Source organism: Cnephaeus nilssonii (genome assembly GCF_951640355.1).
Source record: "Cnephaeus nilssonii genome assembly, chromosome: 2".
Classification (NCBI taxonomy): Eukaryota; Metazoa; Chordata; class Mammalia; order Chiroptera; family Vespertilionidae; genus Cnephaeus; species Cnephaeus nilssonii.
Genome location: NC_137073.1, coordinates 73,485,517 through 73,511,908, shown reverse-complemented (window position 1 = coordinate 73,511,908; position 26,392 = coordinate 73,485,517). Strand labels below are relative to the sequence as shown.

Here is a 26,392-nt window from a genome sequence, read left to right as displayed (position 1 = left end):
TGTTAAGCAGGTGCCAGGAAACTACACCTGTGGATAAAATTTAGTCCACTGCCTGTTATCATATAGCCTGTAAACAAAGAATGGTTTCCGCATTTTTAAATGATTGGAAACAAGAAAAATAACGTTTTTTGTGACACTAAAGTCATATGAAATTCCAATGTCAATGTCTATAAATAAAGTTTTATTGGAACACAGCTATATTCAATCACTTATACATTGTCTATGACTGCCCTGGTATTAGAATGGCAGAGCTCAGTAGTTAGCACCTGCAAAGCTAAAAGTATTATCTTGCCTTTTACAACATTTGCTGACCCTCTGGTATAGGATGTATTCAATTTACACTGGTGTTGAGATGAGGAGGAAATTACTTTATAATAATATCCTACTTTTTCTCCTCCCCAAATATAATCTGTAAGCTTTACTGTCAATACTTTTAAGAAATCTGAAATGATGCATACATACTTTTATTTACCACTCCCATGGAAAAAAAAAGAAAAAAAACAGTTCCAGAAACTGGATACAAATATGTTATACCACTCTTATATATGTGTTTTACTATTATTCCCAATATTTTTTTTTCTGACTTTCGTTTTAAGGGTCCTAATAAAAACAAAACTGAGTCTGGTTTTCAAAGTGCTTAGCAGGAAGATTCCTGTAATTGGTTACAACAAATTTCATTAGAACCAAAACATTTTACATAAGGACATGTGCTGTGTTATTTGATAGATGTGATAATCACTTGACCTTAACATTTCTATTGCTTTCTCATTGACAGTATCAATGACATAATATGAAAAAATAAAAAATAAAAAATTTGGTGTACTCTTCCATTGTAACCAAGTTCAGAATCTTCGCGTTATTGTTGACATCCTCATTGCCCTGCAACAACTAGTTGACAAGTTTGATGTCTCTTGTATTCATTTCCTTCTTTTCTGTCCATCTACCACCAACCTAAGCTGCTGGTTCAGGTCATCATTGACATTTAAAACACTATTTTTTTTTTCTTTCAAATTGCAAAAGTAGTGCATGTTTATTGAAAGTTATTTCAAATTGTATGGGAATATAAGCAAAATCCCCCTTAGGTTTAACCATAATTAACAATTTGTGTCCCTCCAAATCTTTTGCTCCCTTCTGCTTGCTCATTCAAATTGGTCTCCCTGCCTTTAGATCCCTTACACACCAACCCGTACCATAGACTCCTGTAAAAAGAAGTCTTTTAAAATGTACCTCCCTTATATGCTTAGTGAGGTGTGGTGGAAAGTGCTTGGCTTTGAAGCCAGACAGACCTGAGCTGAAACTCCAGCTCTGTAACTCATAACCCCTATGACACTAAAAAACAAATAACTCTAGGGACTTCAATGTTCATAATGTGAAATGGGGAAATTACCATCTTACTTCAGGGTTGTTGTAAATCTAGGCTAAACATAAAAAGAAAATTTGGAAGAAAGTAGTGCCTGATGAACATGACAGGCACGAGTGAGGGAGTAAAATAAGATTTCAGAATTAAAATAAAGGAGTGTGTGGCTACAATTCAGTACAGGAAAGTTATGAAAACTAAGCAGGTCAAGAGGCTGTGACACATTGCACAAATTATTAATGTATACATGGAAGTCTCCCAGGATGATGGTGGGGTGAAGAGATTATGTGTAAGATACTGAATATGGTAAGTGATGAAGATATCCCAAGATGAGAATGACAAGAAAGGGAAAAGGTATCGTAACATGGGATGGGCCTCATAAAAACAAGGGAAATGAGGAGAAAAAGGGAGTGGCCTAACCCTAGCTGGTTTGGCTCAGTGGATAGAGCGTCGACTGTGGACTGAAGGGTCCCAGGTTCGATTCTGGTCAAGGGCACATGCCTGGGTTATGGGCTTGATCCCCAGCAGGCGGCATGCAGGAGGCAGCCAATCAATGATTTTCTCTCATCGTTGATATTTATGTCTCTCCCTCCCTCTCCCTTCCTCTCTGAAATCAATAAAAATATATTTTTTTTAAATTTTAAGGGAACGGCCTAGATGCAACAGCTGGGAGTGTCATATAAACACTCCTGCTGGAAATAATGATTTTGTCAAAACAGAATTATAGAGCATTCTGAGTCAGGAGGTCATGCTGAGAATACTTCCTATAGGACAGCAAGTTCCAAATGGAAAAGCTAGGCTATGTAACAGTACTTTATAAAAGTATGTGAGGGAGGGAAATTGTTAGCTGTTTGACATATTTTACTCATGGGACCACTGCATCTAAAAACTGGCCATGCTGCTTGTATTTAAAGGACTGTAGTGAGGAGACAGGGGGATATGGATCTCATCTGGATGAAGTCCTGGAGGAAGAAAAAAGTATGTCTTAGATGATGCGCTAATTGGAAAGGCAGCATTATTATAGCTACTTTAATTTCAAGTAACAGGACTTTTTAGGGATGCTTTCCTTGAATCCGATAGAGTGGAAGAGGATCCTTTTACATCATAGATGCCAATCAGAGGTGCCATAGCTGCTGAGGAATTCCTGCCATAGAACAAAGATGGGGAAATGGGTCCTTCGAGACCAGAAACACACACGCACATGTACACACACACACACACACACACACACACACACACGTGTTTATTTCTGCCTGATTTGTGCCTGTATATTTTAAATGTGTCAGTGAGAAGGTAGGCATGGGGAGAAGAATGTGATTTACTACACAGGAACCTTAGAGTCTTTGGAGTCCATGTCTGTGGTAGCAAAGCCTTCTGATGACCCAGCTTTCTTTTCATTAAAGTCTTGAATTTTTCTGGATCAAGTGCTGGAATTAGGTCCTAGGTGCTCATGCTTCAGCACTGGCCCATGTATTCTGAGACTGTACATTTTTTTCTTGACATATGGAGCATTTTTCTTCAGAAGTAAGGAAGGCTATACTTCCTTCTTGTCAGGCAGTTAGAGTTGGCAGTGGTAAGAAAGAAAACACTAAATTTTAAGTTAGAAGGCATTCAAGTTATTTGATAAGAAGAAAACTAATTTATCTTAGCTTGAATTTGTAAAATAAAGGGTAACACTACCTAATTCGTAGGATTGTCTTATAAGGATTCAGAGAAATGCTGCATATGAAAGTGTTTTGTTGATGAAAATACTCTTCTTCCATTATTATTAAAGATTACATTTATTAGTATAAGGGTAAAAATAGTGGCAGAATTAAGATGGGATTTAATATTTTTAAGCATCATTTCTGCCAAGCAATAAGCTATGACTTTTTTCAATATACACAAAATGTTCCTCGTGATAAAGAAAAATAAAGGTCAGTAATGCAAGTAAGTGGAGAGATTTTTTTTCTCTCCTTCAGAGATCTGAATAGGAAGTGGGAAGAACCAGCATTTATTTCTTTCCAAAGATTAATGATAACTGAGGAAATTTTTGTGAATATGATCTTAATTATGAATCAGTATCCTTAGTCAACAGAATAACTTTCAAAAGCAAACTAATAAAAGGAAATTAGTATCATCATTAAAATATCAGTTATTTAATAAGCTAGAAACCTGAAAGTGGATTTCAAATGATAATTTCATAAGTATACATCATAAAGCAAAGGAATCTCAGGAAAAGTCTGCACGTCATAACATCTCAATGCTTTGAGATATTTTATATTTCTTTACTTTATCAGAATTACAGTATTAATAAAACCTCCACCATCTACATATATATCTTTAGTACTAAGCTTATAGAATTCCATTTTTATACTAAGGAAAATAAATTAACTCAGTATTTGAACATATTGAAAAGAGAAATGAAAAATATCACTAAAGAAAAAGTAATGAATACAATCGAAAGCAGCTGGATGTCAAGAGACCTGGTTATGGTTTCAACTCAGCCATAAACGCTTAGTGAGACCTCAGCTAAACCACAGGCTCACCGAGCTTCTGTTTTTCTCTTCTGTAAAATGGGGTTAGTTATACATATCCTGTCTGGTTCACTGAGTTCTGAAATTGATTTTTAAGCTGTTCAATAAAAGGCATTATTGGCATTATTAGTAAATTGAATTTTCAGTCAATGTTAAAACACCAATGTCATATACAATAAGGTCAGGAAGTTAAAAGTACATATCAAAAAGCTGAATCACCAATGGAGAAGGGCTTTAAAAAACAATAGTGCTGTATTTATTGCTAGTACCATCCAGAGGCCTTTAAAAAGCAATCCCTTCCCCCATGTCCTTTTTCTCTGTGTTAGTTGTGGGTGAACAGGACTGTTCTCTAAAAGGTTTCTAAATGAGGTTGATGTTAAAAAATATAGTATCACCATTTAACAGCCTTTTAAAGAGCGGTCCCTAGTATGGTCTTTGTTAACAACAGAAGGAGGAAGGGACTATTTTTTTCAAAGGCTTTTAGAGGATGTTGTTAAAAGAATATATAGTGACATCATTTAAAAGCCTTTTAAATAATAGTTCTCCTTCCCTCCCAATTGTAATGTCCTTGGCTTTCATTTATTTTGTTCTATAAGCCGAAAATGGACATGCCAACATATTATTGGCCATGGCCGGCATTTGTTGGATGGAGAATGATGTATTGCTTTTTAAAAGGTGGGTGTCCAGAAATAAATCCAACTCTTCAAGAACATGGTACCATTTCTATACAGGATACTGCCCACCCACCTTGTCATTTGTTTGTCTACTCTAAGAGCGTACTGAAGATAATCACCCAAACAAGAAAGGAGTCAGAGCTAAGTCATTCCAAGATTACCTGTGGCATGAATATAGTCCTACCATCCTCTTTTACTTGAGTTAACTCTCCATCCAACTCATGGCAAAGTCTAACTTTCAGCTCCTCACTTGCTATCTTTATTAAACGTTTCTGCCACTATTCCTCTAATTTTAGACTTTACCCTGCGATGAGGCAGCAGTGGGCTCTTAGGTTCCTCCCATATTAAGCTAAGGGAAGAAAAAATTAAGTCAACCATTTGGTTTAAAGCCCTAAGTCTGACAGCCAGTGCGCTTTGAGGTAGGTTAGCGTATTTTTCACATAACATACCAAAGAAAAAGGAACTACCCCTAGGGATCTAATCATAGGATCATAAACAATTTTCCATCTCTTCTTGTGTGCGATCTTTTCAGAAAGGGTCATTTCAAGAACAGGAATTCCTAGATCTATAACACATTAATGAAATAATAAGCCTTTAAAAAATCTAAAAGCACAGCCCTCCAATTTTAATTCTAAATTTTAGTGCATCCCTTACTTTATCAATTTTGCACATAGATCTCCCTGGTTAGTTCCTGATTTACTTAAATCATAAGTAAGTAATGATTTAGTTAAATATCGAATACCATCCATCATACAATGCTCAGCTCAAGCCCCAATTTGTTCATTCAACTCTTTCTGACCATACTTCCAGCTCATAATGGTATTACTCATTCTATTTTGACATTTTTATAGTTTAATTTTCATATTATTATTTCATTTTATGGATTTCATATTATTATTTAACCTTATTCTTCTGCACCATGTAAATAAAGTGCTAAGCCTAGACAATTTCCTTGCACATTTTTGCATAATTAAAAATGTAAATAAGTTTTGAATTCTCTCCTGCCTTAATAGTACAAGTTAGTTATTTGTGCTTATATTTATATTTCAGAGTAGTATATACTTAAAATGTTTTAAAATTTAAGCCTCTGCATAAAATTCATGTCATTTGAGGTTTGTTTCCATTACCTACGGAGATAAATCAATGAAAAATGCTACTATAATTCTGATTCTAATAAGTGTAAACTGATAAAATTTTGAAATAAAAATTCTGATTTTAAAAAGGCATAAAAATAGCTTGAGGAAAATATAAATATATGAAATTTAACTAATATGATTGATCTGAAAACTTCAGCTGGCAAAATCCCTAGAGCAGGGCTCCACTGGAATTGTAGGTATAGTGAGTGCCATGGTGCCATCAAGGTCAAGATCAAAGAGTACCCCGTTATATGTGGCGCAGCATCAGAATGATCTCCAGAAAAGCCATGACCCTACCTTTCCTCTCCTCTGCAATTTGATAGGTGAGGCATGAGTGTGAGGCCTCTTCCTCTCCCCACAGGGTCTATGGGTGAGGTGGTATACAAAATCATGTCCTCCCAAAAGTATCCATGTCCCACCCCACAGAACCTATGTATATGTAATAATGCACGACAAGGGGGAATTAACCAACTAAACGTGAGACGGGGAAATTTCCCTGGATTGTCTGGGTGAGCCATGTAATTATATGAATCTTATAACAGAAAGAGTGAGGCAGGAGTCAGTGTCAGTGACGCAGTATGAACAACTCAATTGGTCGCTGCTGGCTTTGACGATGGAAGGAGTCCTGAGCCAAAGAGTGTGGCCAGCCTTGAAGAGCTGGAAAAGGCAAAATAAAGGATTCTCCCCTTGAGCTTCCAGAAGGGAACACAGCCTTGCTGACACCTTGATTTTAGCTCAGTGAGTCCCATTTTGGGCTTCTGACCTCTTGAACTGCAAAATAATAAATTCACATTGTTATAAGCCACCATGTTTGTGGTAATGTGTTACATCAGCAATAACAAACTAATAAAGGTATTTGATGCCTAGTTGAAAACTACTGTTCTGAATGTTTGTGTTGTAAAATCTACCTATGGGTCTATGGTACAAATGTTTATTTGTATACATTTTTCAATGGCTAGTCTGTGATCTGAAAAACATCAAAAATTCTGCTTTACCTATAGTATTTCCTCATTGGACTTAAGCTTGAACACTAATGAATTTGAGTGGCTCTCAAACCTGGACAGTTATTTGTCAGAATCATTTAGAGAACTAGTTTTTAAAAATGCCCCTCCACCAATAACCTTTCTATATTTTAAATGAGCATATTGAGTTGATCTTTATCCATTCAGTTAACAGGTACTGAAAACCAATTTAAAAAAGACCACGATGAATTGTCTTCCAAAGGCTCCAACCTAATGCACTGCATGCTATCTAAGTCAACCTCTTATCCCTCTTTAGTTAATATATATTATTAGTCTTTTTTATCAAATATGCATAAATAGGAACATTTTGTATAGTTCTGTACAAACAAAAGGGGATTTCTGTAAGCAGTAGTAGTTACAGACACTTGGGTGATGAGGCACAAAAAAGACAAGTTTCAATGGGGATAAAACAAGGAAACAAGAAAACTAAGGGTTTGGGAGGAACAGAACAGGTAGGTATTAAAAGGGTAATAATTCTGAAGGAACTCTTAAAAACGTTAGCTTTTTCTAGAGCCATTTTTCTCTGAGAAAAGCACAATAAAAAAAGTTAGACTTTTATAAAGGTCATACTGAGTCTCTGAATCCAGATTCTTAAGCATTTTGCAACTACTTGTGTAAAGTTAATGTTGTAAGTGCTGGGATAAATACCGCAGGTGTACCAGTGGGCGCTTATGCAACCAGGTCTATGTGAGAAAAGTTGAACCACCAGAAATATAAGCAAATGATGCTCAGAAAAAATTCAATCTGTGTTGGTCTGACAGAAATACATGTAGAATGGCAAAACAGTTCTTGGTAGAAATTCCACATCTACAAATCATATTACAGAAGGCATTCAGTATCATAATCCAAGATAAAGAAGTCATCTCTGAAATTTTGTTAGTGTTATTCATTTCCTCTGCCAAGAAACCAAATACTTTATACAAACCTTCAGTACCCCTCTACACATTCTCTCCTGCACTCTTGTGTTCATGGTTTCCATTTCCATAACAGAAAGATGTGCCTCAAAACTGCAACCATGGATTACTTTTTTTAAAATTTGCTTTAGAATGTAGAAGACACTCCATTCATGTTTATTAATAGAAATATTAGTGTGTGTTTTAAACCTGTCCCTATAATCTCCAAAGCTTTTACTGGAAGCAGGAAAACTAGCTCCAGCCACTGATATCAAGTCTGCAAAGAATGTACAGGACATTAACCTGTATTCACTATTCTACCCAAACTATTTTTGGAAGTGTCAGAGAACTGAGAAATTACATATATGCATGCTGGGTAATTTTTATGTTTGATCTGACACTTGCTCAGATCATTTCTCTGCTTCTTGATATATAATGGCTCCTTTTGGTTGATAGCTTTTAAATAAGCATTGAGCCACATATCTATAAAAATATAACTTAAAAGGCACACTGGTGAGTTTCAGAATACACACAATCTGGTCAGGTATTAAAAAAAGATATGTTATGATTCCCTGTGTCCATTTATCCAAAGACTGGAGAATTGATAACCTTCTCCAGATGTGTATCATTCTTTTAAAAATTAGTTAAAATATATTGTTTCCTAAGGAAGAAACAGTTCAAATAAGTCAGACACTAACTTCTGAGCATTTCTTTTAACTATTTTACTTACTCCCTGGGTGTTTAAAATTAACAAGGCATTCGAACTTGTTGGGCAGTACATCTATCCATTTTAGCAAATGAAGCTATGTCAAATTTCAAATTATTTTTTCAAAGATTTTAAGAAAATTTCCAATTCTATCAAGTATGATGGAATTGGAAATTGCCAGTGGCTGGCAAGTATTCACAATCTACCTATGGTTATGCTCTGTGACGAAATAGTTTGATGTAATTCCCAAAAGTAAAACATGCCTGTATATGAACATTTTCTGGCACAAAACATGTACCTGTCACAAAGCTATGTCTAAATTTCAAATTCATATTTAGAATCACTACTTTAGCAGCACTGTCACTGAACAAGACCCATGTGACGCTTCAAACTGCGTATTATCACCCATTGACAAACGCGACATTTTATGAAGAGCCAGCCCCCTTCACACTGACATCCTCTATACCCTGAGTAAATAACAATTCATTTCCTAACCTTGACTTTAGAGTCCAGCCTTTCTACCCTTCTTTTTTTTCTTCTTTCCAAACAAGTGACAAAGAACAAGGAAGCTGATTGAAGGGGTCCATTATGTATCAACTTAAAGAAAGGCAAAGTGATTGATGAAACTAGCAGTCACCTTCACTGCTAGCTACTGCACCTGTATCCTTTTTGTCAAATGACCTGAAAATCCTGCTGACAGTTTAACATTCACTGCAAGGATACAAAGTATGGGACTACAGTTTTCAATATTTCTATTTGCAATGAAATGTTCAGGGATATAATCTGAAAACAAAAATTAAACTTTATAATTTTCTAAGCTTTATATTTTCCTCCTACATAGTCTCTGATTGCATCAACTTGCTTTACAAAAATATTGTCAGGTGTGTGTATATAAGATAGGGAGATGGTGTGGCAGGGTAGTCAAAATGAATGCTTCTTTTAAACTTTATCATTTTGTCTGTTTTGTTGGCAAAGACAATATTGTTAACATAGCAGGATTCCTCCTGCCAAATTATTTGCTAAGTTATAAATACATTGCTAGACAAAGAAATTATGACTTCTCACTTTTTATCTATATCTTAAAAAGGAATTATTAATTAAAATAAAAAGTTAAAATGTAGCACTCTAACAACAGTAATGTTTTACTTAACCAATCGAAAGTTGTTTCTCAACTTTCAATAGGTGACACAGGCTTAGTGAATTCACTGGATAACCAAGTAACTAAGAATTTCTTCTGTGGATGGATAAAAGTTTACCTACTTCAAAGAACTCATGATATTTCCTTACAGCAGTGAATTCACTCACAAGCTTACTGTGTCAGAAATAAAAACTTCACTAGGCAACAGTGACACACTTGGGAGCAAGCAAAACCTCAAAAGAAGCCCAGTTCTCGGTGTGGACATAGCACCATTTCTTCTGGGCATTTATTACCTGTTAAAAACCAATCTTTTGGTGAGTGGCAGTTCAGGGTTTTTGAGAGCAAGCTGCAATATTTCTTCAGGTCTGCAGAGTCATAATTAAAGCTGAACTGAGCGGAATTGGAGAGGGAAGGTCAGCGAGGTGCCGTATGAGAGATGAGGCTGGGCTGATGGGCACCAAATGAACAAATTATGATGGGCCCCACTCAATGTGATGAGGTCAAATGCTTGTTTCTACCCACTGACAGTTCAATTTCCCTGAAATGTCTCTCGGTTCTCTATGAGCTAATTATGAATGAAAAGTTATCAACTGCCCACGCCAAAGGGGGCTTAAATACTATTTTGTGGAGTTCTTAATGTCAAAATATTGTTCAAAACAGCAAGCTGTCCCACTCCAAATATAATGTGTGGGTTAATCTACATACCAGGGAAACACTATCCATTTTCCCCAGGCTTCCTACAATGTATACATAAAGCAAATTCTCCTGCACTTGTCAGCTTAACCAAAAAGAAAAAAAGGAAAAAAATCATTTTATCAAGTAAATCTGTATTATACTTACAATTTATTTCCATGGTAATAGTAGTATAGTGCTTATAGTTTTTATATATCACAGGCTACATAATTTTCAAATAGCACCATATGTTTTTCCAGGAGTGATGTTACTGGATTATTTAGCTTCTAGGCATCAATACTCACATTTGCCCCAGCATACAGATTCATTATACTAAATCAGCTCAAGAGTGATTGACAAAATGTAAACTCCTTTTATGAAACCTCAGTTTCTTAGGGACAATTTTCCACCACCTGCAGTTATGATGGACAATTATTTTGTTTACATTTATAAGGCTAAATTGGATACAACTTCTCTTTGAATCCTATAACAGAGATAAATATTTAATAGAATTTAGGATTCAACTAATTAAAAATGTATATGGCTTCAATCACAATAATACAAAAACAGATGAAAATGATAACATTTACTGGGACCCAACTATGTGCTAAGGATGTTTAATACAATATGTTTGGTAGTTTTCTAGCAATATACAACATATTTAAAAGCTTGGCTTAATGTCCTGAGGTTAAAGAAAAATAAAGCAATACGAACTACATAAAATAAAATAGAGCACTGAGCTTAAATTGTAACAAAAAAAATTATAAAATATGGCCTGGCCGATGTGGCTCAGTGGTTGAGCATCGACCTATGAATCGGGAGGTCATGGTTCCATTCCTGGCCAGGGTACATGCCCGGGTTGCAGGCTCAATCCCCAGTGGGGGATGTGTAAGAGTCAGCTGATCAGTGATTCCCATCCTTGATGTTTCTCTCTCTCCCTCTCCCTTCCTCTCGGAAACCAATAAAAATATATATATATTTAAAAATTATAAAATATGTAAATGTACTATACTTGAAAATGACATGTTAACTTTCTTATTGCCACTAGATGAAAAAGAGTTATATCCTCTATAAGAAAAGTAGATTTAAAGTATAAACATAAGTACTTGATAAAGGTGGGGCAGAGAGAGAAAAAGATCAATGATTACTTAGGCAAAGGTAATTGGACATAAAAAGTGAGAATTTTTTTTGACATTTGAAAGCATCATATGGATATATATATGTATGTATGTATGTATATGTATATTTTTGGCAACTTCCTAATAATGAAAAAGTTTTTAATGTTAACCATCATTTCTACATTTGAGAAAATATGCTAAATTATACAACATCAATTTAAAGATTCCTTAAGAAGTATTATCTTATATATTCATGTTTAGAGATCACAATTTAATTTGTTCATTAAAGGATCCTTTTTAGAAGTTGGTTTTTTCTAATTCTTATTGTAATTGTATTGTTCTAATCTTGTATTATAAAGGCAGCTTCTTGCCTATCATTTATACTTTCCTCGTTAATCCTGACTCAGTGAATTAACCTTTAATTATATCCGTTAAAATTGAAATGAGCCTCTTGTCTGGCCGGGGCTGCCCCCTTTCAGTGCATGATTCTGATGAAAATTTTTAGGGTTAATGAATATGTCCCATGTCATGTCTGATAGCTGCTAAAGATGTGAGGAGGTAAATGTTACCTTAGAAAGATGTGCTTTAAATTTTTAGGAGATCTGCTCTATTGACAGAAAAATAAAATAAAAATATCTTTAGTTTCTCAGTTTACCATGCTGTATTTTCAGCCGAATTAAGAGAGCACTTAAGAAATACAAAGAATGGTTATTAAGATACATTTAATCAAACAACTTAAAGAAATAACTTATTCTCCATTTTCCTATCTTAAATAAGTAATAAAAGGAACATGTAAGGAGCACTACAACGTTTTAGATATGTGCTTGATAGGAATTCTCTCAGTGATATAGTAAACTAACATATTAACAATACAGCCCTTTAAACCGACACCAGTAGGGATGATCTCTAAAGATAAAGCTGGAAAATAGGAAAAGATTAATTTCATTCATTTAGCATACTTTTGATGAGCACCCATTATGTATCAAGCACTGGGAACAGAAAGGCCAATAAAAAGGCCCTGTCCTATCCTACAGAGACTCAGAGTCCAAGTCTTATTACTTCTTTCATAGTTCTAATGAATACTTCTCATATGCTCATGATGTTTGCTAAAGTATCTCCACTTAATATCCCATAAACGTCTAGAAATTTAGAATTGGAAAGGTTCTTAGAAACAATCTTCAGTCTTCTAATTTCACAGATGACAATCTGAACTGAACTCAAATTTTGGTGTACCAGCTTAAATTTATAAGATAACTTTGTCAGGTCACATATTCTATAAACCATGGATGTCAAAGCCTCACTGAGAATATGAAATAAACAAGTTTCTGAAATTATGTACTTCAAGTATCTTATTATGAAAACTTTCAAATGTACATAAAAACAGAAAGACTAATACAATGAACAAGTGGTACTCATCACTAAGTTATAAAAAGTATCATTTGTCCAATTTTGTTTAATCCAACCTTTTACTCCACTTCTGAATTATTTAAAAGTAAATTGTAGCTATAATCTACTTTTATCAGTAAATACTTTGGTTTGTGTTTCTAATTAAGACTTTTAAAGAAAACTTTCTATTATCACACCTGAAAGAAAAAAATTCTCTTTAAGTTCATGTAAAATACAGTCAGTGTTCACATTTCCCTGACTATATTATAATACATGTCTTTTCAGAGCTGGTTTGCTTGAATCAGGATTCAAACAAGATGCACATATTACATTTGGTTGTATCTCTCTTTAATCTAAATTATGCATTTTAAAGCAGAACTTACTAAAATTTTGTTTGTTATTTTAGCATAAGTGTAAAGGAGATCTTCAGTATTAATTTAACATAGGGGGAAGATATTTATATTTCAGTAATGTGGAACAACTGCAAATTTAAAGAAATAACCCCTATTGCTAGGGCTATAAAAGCCATCTGTAATTATATTCCTGGATGATTTGAATAACAGTGTGTCTGATATATTCTAAGATAAGTGGCTTTTACTTTTCTTTGCTATTAGGGTCATATACTGTACTTAACTATTTTTACTCCATGCTCTCCTCTCTCTAGTAATAAATTAGTTTATCAGTGTTACTTGGGCATGTGCCTGCCCTACAGTTAAATTCATTTTCTTTTCCTTTGAAGAGTAAGTGTAAGTATCACAATAATATTTTCCATATTTAGGTCAGGTTTCTGATGGCAAAGATTTAATACTATTAAAATAATACTTAATTTCCATACTGTGCCCTGCCATATGTTCAGAAAAATTTTGGCAAGCTTTATAAAAAGAAGAACAAAGGTAACAAAAGTTAACTTGATGTGGGATTAAATAAAAACACATGATTGGCCAATGCATAATAATCTACGATATCTTAAAGCTTAAAAAACATTATTTTTCACTGCAACTATAACAATGTATCGTGCACAGTTTGAAATATAACAGTTGACAGTAACACAAAGTTCAATCAACTTTGCATATGCAAAATAAAATTGCCATAAAAGATTAAATCTTTTCTAAACAAGTGATATTTTTAAAACCTCTTATTATTTCCTATTATAGTACATTTAATTATAATAAACAAAAGTTAAAAACCATATTCTTGGAAAAGAAGTCAGCAGATATTCCATGAACTAAGCTCTGAAAACAGTGAACCCACTGCAAGCAAAAGAAACTACTACCACAAAGGAGAAAGAAAAGAATGCCCAAAGCTTTCTTTATCATCTCTTCTTTAATCCTTCAATTTCTTGCAAATTTATATACATATTTTCTTTGTTTTGGTGAGTGACTTTTTTTTTGCAGTAAAAATTACTAGCTCATTACTAACTATAATTAGCATATCATAAAGTGGATTCTTCCTGGTGGAGAATTTTATTATAATGTCAACAAAGCATTATGAATATTATCCACCAGTCAGGATTTAGATTGTTAGATTGGCATATATTTGCTTAAGCCAAATAAAAAATATTTTGCAATAAAACCCCTGCAACTAATAATGAATTACAGTCTCTTTTTAAAAAGTAGCTCCTTTTCATAATCTAGGGAAGGAAGCAAATATAGTGCTGTTACTAACTCTGAGACTCTGAAGTAGTGTGGAAATAGAGTCGAAGCAATAGTATGGCACACATTAAAGTTTAATTTAAAAATTAAAGCTACTCATACCCAGAAGAGAATTAAATAGAGAAATAAGATGGGACATGGCTAGGCAATGGAAGAACAAAATACTGTCAAATTTTAATTAAAAAATGTTTTCAATTTAAGCAGACGCAGGCCAGTGATTTTTCATTATTTTTACCACAGTTCCATGACTACTGACATTCTCATCAGAACAAATAAAGGATTTTTCCCAAATTTGAAATGACAAAATTATTTTTAATTTTGACTTATAATTTCTTCCTCCTCTAAACTCGGGATTTTAACTAGACTTGTCTCTTAGCCTAAGGCTTGAATATATCTTACATTTGCAAAGTACAGTGTAAAACTACAAACATTTTTTAAAAGGTAGTTGTTTTACACCTTATTAGAAAACAAACTTTATCACAGATGTATTATCTTTTGTTTTGGAAATGAGATCATATATTCAAGAAACATCTGGTATACGACCTAGCAAATGCTTATATTCAAAGACTCCCTTCAAAGCAATCTGTCTTGAAGACAAACTAGAAGAAAGCTGGCACTCTGGCAGCACAGGACAAGCAGCCTGGAAAATCATACTAAAATGCCCTAGCCCAGTACAAATGAGAGAGAGAGATTGACTTAAGACAAAAATCCACTTAAGGGAATCAGAAATCAGCTTCAATTACAACTGTCATCATTATGATACACAATTATTCTAATAATTCCAAATACTGAAAGCATGTCCAATAGATACTCTTTATCTTCCAATTAATTTCGGATAACTCAAAAGGGGTCAGGACCTCATCCCTAATCATGGACAGTTGTAATTTCAATTAATTGCAATCTCTGTCAATAACAAAAGCTCTAAGCCTAGTTGCTAGCCATTTTTAAAAATTTATTTTAGGTTTATTTTTAATCCCCACCTGAGGATATGTTTATTGATTTTAGAGAGAGGGAGAGAGAAACATTGATGTGAGAGGGAAACAACCTCCGGTACATACCCCGGCCAGGGGTCAGTCCCACAACCCAGGTATGTGCCCTGACTGGGCTTCTCTAGTTGGGCTTCTCTTTTTGCAACTCTGGTTTTTCTTTCATGGGATGTTCTTGTTATTAATTCCTCAATATATTACCTCTATATTCTATAATGATCACTTTTTTAAAGGAACCTTCCTGCACCTTTTGTGTAAGGGACGATGCTCCAACCAACTGAGCCACCCGGCCGGGGCACTAGCCATTTTTCTATATTCCTCAGATAAGGAACCTGACAGAACTAAAGATGCTAAAATTTGGTTTGTGTATAAAAAATGCCTTTTCTTTGCCTCACTCTGCCTGCTCAAATTCAAGTTTATTACTTATGGGTTTCCCTCTTCTTACCCTTCAGCTTGTAAATCCTTGAGGGGGTGGGGAGCCTTAATTAAATTACAGGCTTCTTGGTCATACTGATAAACTAAATGCTATCTTTTTGCTGGTCATGGGAAATTCCAGGTTGGTTACCCTTAACAACCTGCAGAGACCTTAGTTTAATGCTGTTGCTGCTGCTGACTCCACCCTGCCATCGCGAGCCTTTGCTCCTTTCATTGGTGATGAAGTGACGCTCCGCAGTGCCAATTCAAGGAAAGCAGACAGTGGATAGCATGGACTGTGAAAATTATCCTTCTGTTTCTTATAAGTGAGAAAAAGCAGTTCAGATTTCTAAATTTTACACTCTCCTAAATGTCAAAAGTTAAGCTACAATAGTATAGAGGGAAATAGATGGGACTGTGGAGATTAGCCAATATAAAGTAATAGTATTTTTGTACACAGTCAGAGAAATAACAACAAATAAGTACAACTTACAGCCATAGAAATTACCAAATGGGAAAAACTATGTCACAAATGAAAGTACTTATTATACTTACTGTCATTACATGCCTTTGAAGCATTTCTTTTTTTATGTCCCCACTTAACTATACACTCCTGAGGGCAGGGACCTAGCCCATCTTGTTCAGCACTGTATGCCTGGCACCTGCCTCATATTCTGGCCTGAACAAATACTTGTTGAATGAATAAAACACTTAATTGGCATATGTGTAGTAAGGATTTGGTTTCACTTAAAGAGAGGTCTGGACTTGGCTTTAGCGCTTGAGAGGAACCTCTAAACTCTTGGAATTTCCCCAATGATAGCAGTGTCTTTGTAATTCATGGTGGACCCCTGGGGACCATACCTCCCTGGTAGTTTATGCCCATGCAGTGATTCATGGTGGGTCTCTAGATAGCTTATGCTAAGCTATTAACTCAGGATGGGAATGGCTACTTGAGAAACACCAATCATATGATTAAAGGACTGGGGCTTTGATCACTGATAACCAGCCTGACCGGGAAGGGAGGACCGGAGATTGAGTTCAACCATGTTGCAGTAATTCAATCTTGTCTACGCAATAAAGATTCTGAAAGCTTAGTAAGCTTCCCTGGTTGGCAATACTTCAATGCCAGGAGGGTAACGCAGAAGCTTTGAATTTAGAACTCATCCTGAATCGTCTCTATGTATCTCTTCCTTTGGCTGGTTCTAGTTTGTATCCTATTGTTATAATAAAACTGTAATCCCAAGTACTTTGCTTTCCTGAGTTCTCCGAGTTGTTCTAGTGAATTTTTAAATTTGAGGATAGTTTTAGGAAACCCCTAAACTTCCAGGTGGCCTTAGTAGTCTTGGACTGACTTAACCAGTCTGGAGGACTGTGCCCTTCACATGGAATTTGGCTAACTCCAAGCAGCATATGGTATCTAATAGAGCTCCTCTTTTTGCAACTCTGGTTTTTCTTTCATGGGATGTTCTTGAAATTAATTCCTCAATATATTACCTCTATATTCTATAATGATCACTTTTCTTAATGAACCTTCCTGCACACTTCCTTTACAAATTTGTAGTAATAATGTAGTAACAAAAAATAAAGAAAATACTTAGTGTTTAATATTGCAGATGAAATCATCTGAGGCACCAAGAAGTAAATCGAGTTGCCCAAGGTTGCTCATTTTGTAATGTGCCAGAGCTGTGATTTGAATGCAATCAGCAGTGCTTTTAACTGCTACATCATATACTGTTTTGAGTGTTTGCAGTTGGCATATGACTGGCGGAAGGGACAGTAAAGGATGCAAGTAGCTTTAAGGGGTGAAGGCCAGGGATGATAGATGCCCTGCAATGAACAGGACACAATAAAGATTATATATCACGTTTCTCACAACTTTCAAATGTCATGTTGGACGTTCATGAGGTGATAATTTGTTTAAAATTACCAATCTCAGAACACCTTACATGTTAGTACAAAGGAGTATTTTTGCAAGGTTTTAATATACTCCATTTTCCAGGAATGCAACTATCAGAAAAAACGGTTCAATGTTTTGGAAATGTATGTTATTAATGGCAACATTACAACCCATAGCATTTGAGTTGCTAATATAACACAGCAGTCTGCATTTATAGCTGCCACATTCATGGTAGTTCTACTAGTACATATGAATGCCAGCATCATTTAACTACTTCATTACATTTCCAGTGCAGTCATGATCAAGAGGTTAACTATTACTTTATTATAAATTACTTTTATTTCTTCTTTCTATTCAATTAGGGCAACAAGTTGATTTTGAAGTTATGGATGTACTCTCATCTATGAAGTTCATTTCAGGATCCAAAAGGCTCCTATATTTGTTGAGGACCCACACCATTATATGAGAGCTATAATTTTTAAGGGTTTTTCTTTGAGTTTTCCTCTGATGATTTTAGTCCACGTCTTTCTAAATTTGTACACACAATGAGAAAACTCACAATTTGTTGCTTCATGTTCTTTTTAAAGTACTGTTCTGAGGGCTGGAGGTGAGATTAGGAGCCATTCTGTGTCAAACTATTCAATTTATTTCTACATAAATAAACCTTTTCAAAGTTCTACTTTTTCTTTGTTTAAAGATCTACCCCTTTCCTTATTTATGGTGCTGGTGGATTTCTGGTTGCCATTCTTATTACTGCCGTTTGATCATTCTGTTAACTTGTGGAGATGAGTGTTATGATCCTGCTTCACTAGCCGCACCACCGGGAGTCCGTTTGTACGCACTCTTTGGATAGAGTGCTTTTCTTTTCCTTTGAAGAGACCATTCCAATTCATATTTTCCTTCATTTAAAAGGGTGAATCCTTCGATTACTTTGTGATGAATTAAAATTTACTATAACTTTTCTAATCACAACTGCATTCTTCTTATAGCTAATAAAGTGTAAGAGTCTACTCAGGGTCTATTATCACATCACTTGTGAAAATATTAGTTAATATTGACTGAGCAATGACAATGTGCCAGTCACTGTTCTAACAAGTTTACATTTATTATCTCATTAATCTCACAACAATCCTGTGAGTTAGAAGTTATCTTCATATGAAACTGAGGTACAGAAAAGTTATCTACCAATTTGCCCCAAATAACCTAACTAGTAAATGGCCAAGTAGGGATTTACACCCTGGTTATCTGATATCAGCCCAAGAGGTTTATCCACTACTTTACTAGCTCCCAAGTTTTCAGGGGCCTCCTTTCCCCTCAAGGACTAACTGCTTCACCCTAGGTTTTTTTTATTACCACTTTCTCTTTACAGCCTACCACAAATACTCAATAAATATTTATTACTTAAATAAGTGAAAGACTTATCTGCTTATTTTCACTGCTTTCCCCCCATCTCTTTTAATCTACATTTTCCTTTTAGGAAAAAAAAAAAAAAAGGCAAACTAAAATCCCAAATACGGTTCTTGCTCATTTCTGAGTGGTTAGAAGATAACTGCACTCTATAGCTTAAAAACAACATTATAAGCTTAACAGTTTTCACCTATACATTCTAAGTGAGCTGACCAAAGCTAAACAGAAATGCATGTAGCTCTTCTGAGTATTTCATGACCTTGCAATCACACTTGCGTCGAAGGGGGAATTTATAGCAATAATCTGTAAGAATTGGGCACTCCTCTCTCCCACTCCAGCAGAGCAGCTCTATGTTCCAGGGCAACTCAGGTCACCAATTACGCACCCCTGCCAGCCCTGGAACCAGTGATGCACCAGATCTATTCAAGCTACCTGTGCCCCCATCAGAACTCACTGTTCTATCTCCTAGTTTGTCAGATTTCTGACACAAATTAACAGAAGGTCAAGTAGATTATATATCCTAAGCAGCACGCTTGATTTAGGGTGAAAGGTTAGTGATCTAATATGCTAACACAGAAAAAGTTCTTGTTCTTTCTCTCCCTAGGTTGACTCAGTTGGTAACTCAGTTGGTTAGAGCATCATCCCAATATGCCATGGTTATGGGTTCAATCTCTGGTCAAGGCATATACAAAAATCAATGAATGAATGAATGAATAAATGAATGGGACAACAAATCGATGTTTCTCTCTCTCCCTAAAATCAACTAAAAAAATAAAAATAAAAAGTGATTACAGTTTCAGATTCTATGACAGGCTGATGGAGGAGGCATTATTTTGAGATAGGCAAGCCTCTGGCCTCTCTTCCAATCACACCCCATAAATAACACTAAAGAATTTAGACACCAAAGCATGTAAGTAAATGCATAATGATACAACAGAGAGAAACACAATATTGAATTGTCAAATGAAAACAGTCCCATAATTTTAAAAGCCTAAGGTAAAAAAAACAGCATGGTAGAAATAGAATGATTATGAGAATAAAAGTCTGTTAATGTAGACAATAATTCTTTATGGTAGAAATTTATGTATATAAACTAACTCAAAGTGGCAAAGAACCCTTATATATTACAGATGGAGAACAGTGCCAGAGAAAAATGTACACATAATTAAATGTGGATAACTTGCAGAAGTAAATTGAGATGACAATGGTTTGAGTAGAGCAAATTAAAAAATATTTACAGAATGAAAAAGGTAAAATCAAAAATGCATGTGTTAGAGGAGGAATTGTTCAAGACTAAGAATCTACTTCAATTCTTTGCATTTTAATAAAAACAATGCAATGGCATCATTTAAAAACCGAGTTAATGTATTTTGAAAATTACTTACGTTGATAATTGATGAAGAAGTTGACAAATTTAAACCTTCAAGATCAGCTATCAAGCTTGAAGAAAGAGCTGGTGTGGGACGTGCAATTGGAACAGATACCGGATTAACTGGAAGAAAAGGCCCAAATTAGCAAATGTGCATGAAAATTTAATTCATATTATTAAAAGCAACATTTTTATTTTGTTAGTAACTCTAATTAAATTACATTGATTAATAAATTTATGGCAATGCTATTTAACATCTTGATGTAGTCAAGTTATTAACAAGTCATGGCAATTATTAGTCTTAGCTTTCAAAACATAATGGCAAATCCTATAACAAAATAAGGATATAAATATCTTGAGTAATAGTTTTTGAAAAATTTTACCACATAACATTATCACTAACATTTATCATCCAGCAACTTCATTAAAAGAAAAAAAATAAATTAAAAATTTAAAAAAGAAACATTTTTTTCAGACTAATATAAAGAATAACAATAGCTTTCAAGAGAGTTCTCCAGTTGAGTTAGAAGTCTTAAAAGGGTGTTTAAATACTTTCTCTATTTTATTCTCCACTGTAATAATTACAGGGCACAGACTACCTAATTCCCTTCTAATCATACTTTGTCAGCAAAAGCTATGTGCTAGCTAGGGAGCACTTTCAGAGCCAGACGGTCACCATGAAGTCCGCAGCAAAAACCGCAAACGCCACTTCAAAGCTGCAAGATCCAGCTTCCCCGCTCTCCAAGGAGCTGCGGCAGAAGTACAGTGTCCGCTCCATGCCCATTCGCAAAGACCACGAGGTCCAGGTGGTTCAAGGACACTACAAAGGTCAGCAAATCGGCAAGGTAGTGCAGGTGTACAGGAAGAATTATGCCATCTACATCGAGCGGGTGCAGCGTGAGAAGGCTAACGGCACAACTGTCCACGTGGGCTTTCACCCCAGCAAGGTGGTTATCACTGGCTAAAACTGGACAAAGATCAGAAAAAAATTCTTGAACACAAAGCCAAACCTCGACAAGTTGGAAAGGAGAAAAGCATATATAAGGAAGAACTTACTGAGAAAAATGCAGGAATAAATATAACCTGTGGTGCAACCACAGCTTAGCTGTAGGCTTTTAGCCTGGTGTGTATTCCTTTGCAACTTTTCAAGGTGTCTCTGGAATATTTCTTCCCTTCCTGGTTTGTTATTGATATATGGCTCTGTAAATCTATTGTTGCTGTTTTGATTAATTTTATAAATAAAAATTGGAACCGTTTCTTTAAAAAAAAAAAGCTATGTGCTAGATTAAAAAAATGTTTATTCTAGGACTCCTATGTACTAGAGATCAGATACCTGAAAGTTTGAAATTTTTAAAAAAATGCAAATCTGATCATGTTACTTCCCTTCTTAAGACTTGAAAAGTTCACAATTGCCTGAAAAAGTCCAAATTTTTAATTAAGTGCACAAGGTGCTCTATGATCTAGCTCAGCATTATCCAATAGGACTTTCTGTGATGATGGAAATGTTTTGTAGCTGAGCTGTCCAATGTGATGGCCAGAGGCAAATACACCTAAGGCACTCTTGAAATGTTGGTATAATGACTAAAGAACTGCATTTTTATTTTTAATCAATTTAAATTTTAGTAGCTATGTATGGCCAGTGGCCACTATATTGGAAAGCTCTGGTCTAGTTTACCTCCAAATTTATCAGCTGCTACTGAATAATATTCCCCAAGATCTTATTTCATGTCTTTGAGCCTTTTATTTTTTATTCCCTTTGCCTAGAAGGTTCTTCTCTGCCTTGCTCACTTTGCAACTTCTACCCATTAAGATACCACTTAGAGGGAAAGTACAACCTGACTCACCTAAACACAGCTTATATGTGCCTTCCTTGTTACACAGAAATGCGTGGACATACTTCTACAACCATATTTATCTCGTAATACAAATTTGTCTTTATATGTTTTTATTTCTATTAGTCTGTATAAGCACTAGTAGAAATAAGTACTAAGTAACTGCTCAACTGTTTGCTGAGTTAAATAAATGAAAACATGAAAAAAGTTTTAGCTTCCTTCAAATTCTCACTCCAAAATAATACTATAAAGTAACATTTACTTAATTTGACATCATTTTTCAAAGCATCATTTTCTCATTTTAGTCTCACAATATCCCATAAATTAGAACAAATACTAATTCATAAAGTTAGTAAATATTTCTTGAATGAGAGCAAGGGAGAGACAACATTCAAATTATGGTTCAAGATACAGTCCCTGTCTTCAAATAATGAACACTTAATTAATTAAAAAAAAAGATACACAGGCTTGATGTAAAAAAAAAAAAAAGTAACAGTACAGTCCATAAATGATATTGCCAAAAGAAGAAAAATTTCAAAGGAAATCTATATATATAAAAGCCTAAGCAACTGTTATGACCAGACGACCGGACTACCAGATCACCAGTCAGTAGCTATGATGCGCACTGACCACCAGGGGGCAGACGCTCGATATAGGAGCTGCCCCCTGGTGGTCAGTGCACTCCCACAGCCAACCTCCCACAGTCCCTCTCCCCAGCCGGTCAGCCCAATTGTCCCCAATCGCCGGCCAGGCTGAGGGACCCCACCCATGCACGAATTCGTGCACCAGGCCTCTAGTCTTAAATAAAATCTCAACATATTCAATAGAAAAAGCAGAGTGGAGATTGGGTGAAGGAGAAATGGAGCCCTTGCTTTCTCATTTGCACTCCTTTGCTGTGCCTGAGGCACTGCTACAAATCCCCAGGCTTCCTTAGACGTATGTTGAAAACCACTGTACAGTTAAGCAAGTGCCATGGGGAGTTGGAAAAAACAAAGGATCAATGGGGATATGGTGGTAAGAGAAGGCTTCATGAATAGGAGGGAATGAAGTCTAGTTTTTCAGTAAGGTAGGATCTGAATAAGAAGAAAGAAATTGGTTAATTACTGAGTAAGAAAATGTAAACAAAGGCTGAGAGGTAGAAAATTGGAAAGCTAAGAGGGTTGGATTTATCTTGTACACTAAAGGGAACAGTTAAAAATCTACCAAAAAGAGGATATCAAGTGATAGTATAAGGGACAGACTGAAGAAGGAACATTTAGGTTGGCAGTGAGGAAGAATTTACAATAGTTTTGGCAAGATGTGAAAAGGACTGAAGTAAGATAATGGCAGTGAAAAGACAGAAAAGACATTTATACTAAAGAAATTGTAAACTGAGGCATAAGGAGATCGAGGCTTGCCAATATCATAAAACAAGTGAATGTAGAACCACAGTAGAACTAAAAATGGGTTCTTCTAACTTGGACCAAAATATGTTGCCTTTCCAAGCAGCAGGTAACTTTTCTGGTGGATTCTAAATGCATGTTTGTCCGTCCGTCCGTCCGTCCATCCATCCATCCATCCATCCATCCATCCATCCATCCAAAATATTACATGCCCATGTTTAATAATAAAAAGTGAGTTAAAAAAAAAAGCCTCTCATTTCAACTACGGCTCAGCTAAAGACTTAGGAAAAAGGTATCAAAGACTAGAGAGGAAAATTCATACCACAGACAAGTTTGACTCTTAAAAAAAAAAGATAGGTTTTTAATATCATTTTAGAAGGTAGAGGCTCTGGTATTAAGGAAATGATTACACATCTGTTTACAGGTCTGGCAAGATGAAAGCTGACACTGAAACTTTATCCTAAATTGGATTCTGAGGCCAGCTGACGATGCTGAAGTATTTAATTAATGTGTAAAAAACAAAATGACTCTATGCAGGTTATTTTTAATAACATGGCATAGAATTAAAATGAGATACCATTTCCACCTATCATATTGGCAAAGGCAATTTTTAAATAACACAAATTTCAGCATAGGTAAGGGTATAAAGAATCTGGCACTCTCATACTAATACTGTGTAAGGTGGTATAAGCTTTGTGGAAGGCAATTTTACCAACAAAATTCTTTAAAGCGTTTGTCCCAGCAATTCTACTCCTGGGAATTTATCTTAAGGAAACAGTCATGGAGATAATGCAATAATATACTTATGGTGATGTGTACTGCTTCACTGATTATGATAGCAAAAAATGGAAACACGATAACTGTATAACAATAGTAAACCTGTTAAAGAGAATTTATTACAACAATATAAAGAATAACCATGCAGTCATTAAAAATAAGGTTGTTAAAGAATATTTATGGCACGGAAAGGAATGTGTATGATAAACAGAGAAAGAAGCAAGTAATAAAACAGTATGTCAGTATGATTCAATCTGGGGGAAGAGGGATTTGAAAAGAACTTGAACTGACTGTCAGAATGTAAACCCAGGTATTTGGATTAAAACCCATTTTTTATTTTTCTTTCTTTTTTTTAAATAAGAAATTAAAATATTTTTGGTAGCATACAGGGCTTTTGCCAGTTCCATAAGTTCAGAGGGGGAACAAACCTCTATAAAAAGTTGTTTTTTCTTTATTAAAGTATATTTAATAAAATGATTATATAATTATTTTTCTGATCAAAGTTTTGCTTTAAACTTTAAGAAGTAAAACTTTCACATATAATAATTTAATGTGAAGTCATTTAACTGGTTGGCATCTTTGTTGGCTTCATCTCCGTCCATCATAGCTCACCCTTACATATGATTATCACGTGCCAAGCACAGCTTTAAGTGCTTTTACATTTATCAACTCATTTAATCCTACTAATGCTTCTAAAAAAGTATTGCTATTGTCCCAATTTTATAGATAAAGCAACTAAAGCACAAGAGATTAAATAACATGCCCTAAGTTACATACCTAGTAAGTAATAGATTTGAACTCAGTCTAGCCCTATTGTCCTCTTAGCCACTCCACTGCCTATACTGTAATTTACTCAACAATATGATATCACATATTGTAAGGCATATCTGAAGCATGATTACTGTCGGGTGATATAAATTTTTAAAAGACTTCACAATTAGTTAGTTGTAGTAATAGTGTAATTACATAGGTTTATGTTTCCTATAAAAGAGCACCGGAATATGCTGCTTTATGATCATCCTATTGAGATGACATGGTATGGGGTACTAAAAAATATTTTAATTTCCATAAACATAAAATATGACTGGAAAAGAGAAAGCATATTGCTACTTCTAAGCCTAATCTATCATAAGGCCATACATTACCTCAGCATAAAATTTTCTAATGTATTATCAACTGACCTCATGAAATAGTCATGTAATTTCATAACCTAAAAGAACTGTAGAAATTATCAGCCATTTCTTTTTCACTTTACAAATGAATAAAATGAGACACAAATTAACTCAATTGATTAAAGGGCTCTGATTTCCAACAGATACAGTAAGGAAATATCAAGTTACTTATTCAAACCACAGAACTGTTTTTAGTAGCCAGTCCATTGCTAGGGTTGCTAAGTACACTTCCTTAGAGAGAAACAATGATTACTTCAGGCAGCAGAGAGCTCTCACTCTTCCTTGCAGTTACTTCCCTTACTTTCTACCTCCAACTGCTTACTAATTCTTACACTCAGCTCAAGCGTTATGTTACATCTGGAAACTGCTAGGTGGGTTAGGTACCCCAATACCCAACAGCATTCTGGGCATATCTCTCTCTCATTTCATTTATAATGCGTCAATCTAATGGCCACTTTATGTGTTTCCCCTATGACATTCTGAGAGTTCCTTGGGTAGGGACAATGTTGTATCCATTTAGAAACTCCAGCATGTAGCAGATTACTTAGATCATAGCACGTATTTATTTAATAAATGTTTTCTGAAGACATAGATAAATTCAGTACTTGTAATTTTCCTGATATGCAGTGTGTACCAAACAAATAACCTCTGTGGATTATGATGTGCCTCTTATATGAAACAAGAAATGTGTCTGCCCCCTTTCAAATTCTTTTCATTTATTTTTATTTCAGAGAGGAAGGGAGAAGGAGAGACAGAAACATCAATGAGAGAGAATCATTGATTGGCTGCCTCCTGCACAATTCCCACTGGGGATCGAGCCCGAAACCTGGGCATGTGCCCTTGACTGGAATCCAACCCGTGACCCTTCAGTCTGCAGGCCAATGCT

General features: G+C 35.1%; 1 protein-coding gene across 2 annotated transcripts in view; it reads right to left on the bottom strand.

The window, feature by feature from the left end:
• AP3B1 (adaptor related protein complex 3 subunit beta 1) overlaps window positions 1-26,392 on the bottom strand; it is a 191,721-nt gene that overhangs the window by 42,679 nt on the left and 122,650 nt on the right. The window contains exons 22-23 of one of the 2 annotated variants that reach the window (XM_079798703.1): window positions 20,360-20,466; window positions 1-6,454 (exon numbers count right to left, since the gene is read on the bottom strand). The exon at window positions 1-6,454 is cut by the window's left edge and continues 115 nt beyond it. In XM_079798703.1, coding sequence (XP_079654829.1) covers window positions 6,419-6,454; window positions 20,360-20,466 — 143 coding nt within the window. In that variant the 3' untranslated portion in view covers window positions 1-6,418. The remainder of the gene's footprint in view (window positions 6,455-20,359; window positions 20,467-26,392) is intronic. The other variant, XM_079798702.1, reaches the window with a different exon arrangement.